The sequence below is a fragment of the Solanum stenotomum genome, chromosome 7 (genome assembly GCF_019186545.1).
Source record: "Solanum stenotomum isolate F172 chromosome 7, ASM1918654v1, whole genome shotgun sequence".
NCBI lineage: Eukaryota > Viridiplantae > Streptophyta > Magnoliopsida > Solanales > Solanaceae > Solanum > Solanum stenotomum.
This window is the reverse complement of record NC_064288.1, coordinates 50,798,055-50,801,260: the sequence shown is the minus strand read 5'-3', so window position 1 is coordinate 50,801,260 and position 3,206 is coordinate 50,798,055. Positions and strand designations below refer to the sequence as shown.

General features: G+C 33.2%; 1 protein-coding gene across 1 annotated transcript; it reads left to right on the top strand.

The window, feature by feature from the left end:
- The first annotated feature begins 656 nt into the window (after window positions 1–656).
- Window positions 657–2,363, top strand: LOC125870948 (probable membrane-associated kinase regulator 4). The gene has a single exon (XM_049551497.1). It carries the CDS (start codon window positions 835–837, stop codon window positions 2,194–2,196), a length of 1,362 nt encoding a protein of 453 aa, XP_049407454.1. The 5' UTR covers window positions 657–834; the 3' UTR covers window positions 2,197–2,363.
- The last annotated feature ends 843 nt before the right edge of the window (window positions 2,364–3,206 follow it).

Sequence of the window (3,206 nt, the reverse complement as noted above, 5' to 3'; positions counted from 1 at the left end):
CACGTGGCTTGCCACATCACTAAAAATTTGGGTTGTTAACTCTTGAGAGTATTTGTGGTCTCTTAGGATAACAACGAGGACATTTTTTATCCCAAAATATAACGAAGATATAAATAATTTATTTCACATAGTTCAAGAGCAATTTTGACCCTTTTCCGTAGAATAAATAACCAAATAAATAATAGTAAGTCAAATAAACTTTTTTCCTTTTTTCTTTTCTTTGAGAAAGGGAGTGGGACATTGTTGTACTTGGTATGTAGGCATTCAAAAGTTCTTCCTTTTTCCCTCTAATTTCAAAGAAAATAAAATTAATGTCATCTCTCCATAACAATTTGTGTTTAACATTTTCAGAAAGTGCTTTTAATTTGTCAAATTACAAAAATGAAAACTACTACCAATTAATTTGGTAAGATGAATTTTCTATATGGTAATCATATTTGAAAAAATTGAAAAATACTTATTTCATTCTTCTTCTTTTGAAAGTTATGCACGCATTCACCTTCAAAAAGTTTGGCCAAACAAGCTATAAGCAACCTTAGCTAGTCAAGTTACGAGACATTTGTATTGATAAGAGATAACAAATCACTATTAAAATAATCAATGCTCACGAAAACTGATTCGAACACCATGACTTATTAAAAAGATAGACAAAAAAAGTTTACTGACATTTCCTTCAAATTTTTATATGCTTTTCTGTCTTGGCATCATCTCTCACTTTAAAGTACCTCTGCTCTTCCCTCTCACATTTGCTCAACTCCCCATAAGCATCTTCACACAAACACACACAAAAACTCAGAAAACAGTGCAACGACTCCTGTCTTTTACTCACATTAAATGGACACAAAAACTCCTCCACCTTCATCTAAAATCAAGAATTCAAATGAAGAAGAAGAAGAAGAAGATTACATAGATATGGAAGTTACTTCTTCTTCTTCTTGTTCTTCACCACAAATAAGCAGAGAATTTGAGTTCCAAATGGCTTCTGTTTCCATAAATGACAAAGAGGCAGCAACAACAACATTAACTTCACCAGCTGATGAGCTTTTCTATAGAGGCAAACTCCTACCTCTTCACCTTCCTCCAAGGTTAGAAATGGTTCAAAAACTTCTAAAAAACTCAAAGATTGAATCTTTTCAACAAGAAGAAGAAGATGATGAAACATTTAGCATTAGTACTAGAACCCCTTTTGATTCTTGCAACATTTCCTCATCACAAATGGTTGAAAAACTTCTTCAAACTTCAAAGATTGAATCTTTTCAAGAACAAGAAGAAGAAAGATTTAGCATTAGTACCAAGAACTTGATGAATTCTAGGACCCCTTTTGATTCTTGCAACATAACCCCATCACAAATGGTTCAGAAACTTCTTCAAACATCAAAGATTCAATCTTTTCAAGAAGAAGAGAGATTTAACATTAGTACCAAAAACTTGATTAGTACTAATACTAGCACCCCATTTGAGTCTTGCAACATTTCCCCATCAGAGTCTTGTAGAGTGAGTTGTGAACTCAATCCAGATGAGTATTTCTTTGAATGGTCCACTGAATTCAGCACTTTTTTCAAAGACAATCATCCAAAGATGAAATCTTGGTCCAAAAAGCTTAAGTTAGTGAAACAATCTTTAATAAGCCAAAAGGTAAAGTTTTCAACATCAAAAGCATATCTCAATCTCAAGTCTTTATTCAACAAGTCTACTTGTTCACTAGATCATCAACAACAAGTTCCTAAAGAATGTTCAAATAAGTACATTAAGGTATGTAAAAGAACCCCTTTTGGTCATATTGGAAAATGTACACATTCACCAACATTAGCAAGTATGATAAGAGACAATGAAGGAGAAGGGGTTCATGAAGACAATGTCAATAGTACTCATAGAAGGTCATTTTCAGCAGCAATCAAGAAACATTCACCAACAAAATGTTTATCATCTTCTTCATCTAATGGTTCAACTTCTTCATCATCATCATCATCATCTTTTTCATTGAATTCTAATGGATTTTATGAGTTGAATTTTCTTAAGAGAAGTAGTAGTGTGACTACAGAGATTGAAGGGTCAATTGAAGCAGCAATTGCTCATTGTAAGAAGTCTTGTAATCCAAAAAGGAAATTGAATGAAGCTGAAGGGATTCATTCGATGTCTATTTCCAAGATTAAAGCCACTGAGATTCAAGAAAGATCAGATCTTTGCAGATTTTGAATAAAAAAAATTTTGTTTTTTAATTTTAGTACTGTCACAGGACAATACAAAAGTCCCAAAAAAAAAAACATATTTAGTTTCTTGTTTGAATTTGCAGATTATATGTAATTAAGTCATTGTTTTAGTGTGTATAATTCCATGAGTTAATGTAATTTTTACTTTCCTTGCTCTCCCTAACTCTGAATTATGTTTTTTTTTTTTGTTTTTTCACCCAATGTCTGGAGCTCACATTGGAGCTTTAGCTAAATTCGGATTGCGCACTGTAAAACCCATTCGAGAGTGGCGCTCCCAACCAGATTTTATCCAAATCCAGGGCTCGAACCCGAGATTTCTGATTAAGGATGAAATAGTCTCACCACTGCACCACAACCCATGTTGGTTGAATTGTGTTACAAAACACAATTTTATTTTGAGAAAAGACATAAAGTCACCACTGAAGTTGTCTCGTATTTGCATAAAGGCACCTTAACTTTGAAAGGGTCCTATCACCCCACAAAACTTTTTAATAACTTTGTAAATGGGCCATTTTGACCCATTTCCTTGTCTGGGTTGTTACCACACACATGAGGCGCATGATGCAGTGTTTTAACTGTCATTAACCAGTTTAAAAGTGTCACGTGTTGCTTTATTTCTTTATTATTAATTATTTAATTCATTTACATCATCTTCCCCAAATTTAAATTCAAAAGAGCCATTGGTAGCCCTAAATTCACAATTTCATCTTTTTCCAAAGCAAGATCAACGTTGGTCCTTTCTCTTTGACAAATTCATCATCTTCCCAAAGCGCAATAAGGTAGGAATTCATTTTATCTTTTAATTTTTGTCGATTCCGACACTCTTTACGCTATAATAATCCCTAAAATCATAATAATCGAAAAAGAAGAAGATCTTTATCATATAATGTAGAGCCCTAACATGTTAGACCTTCAGTTCCTTGTCCCTCCTAGAATCTTCACCAAGAAACATCAACAACGAGATTATCAACACCAAGAGAAAACAAGAAGACTTTT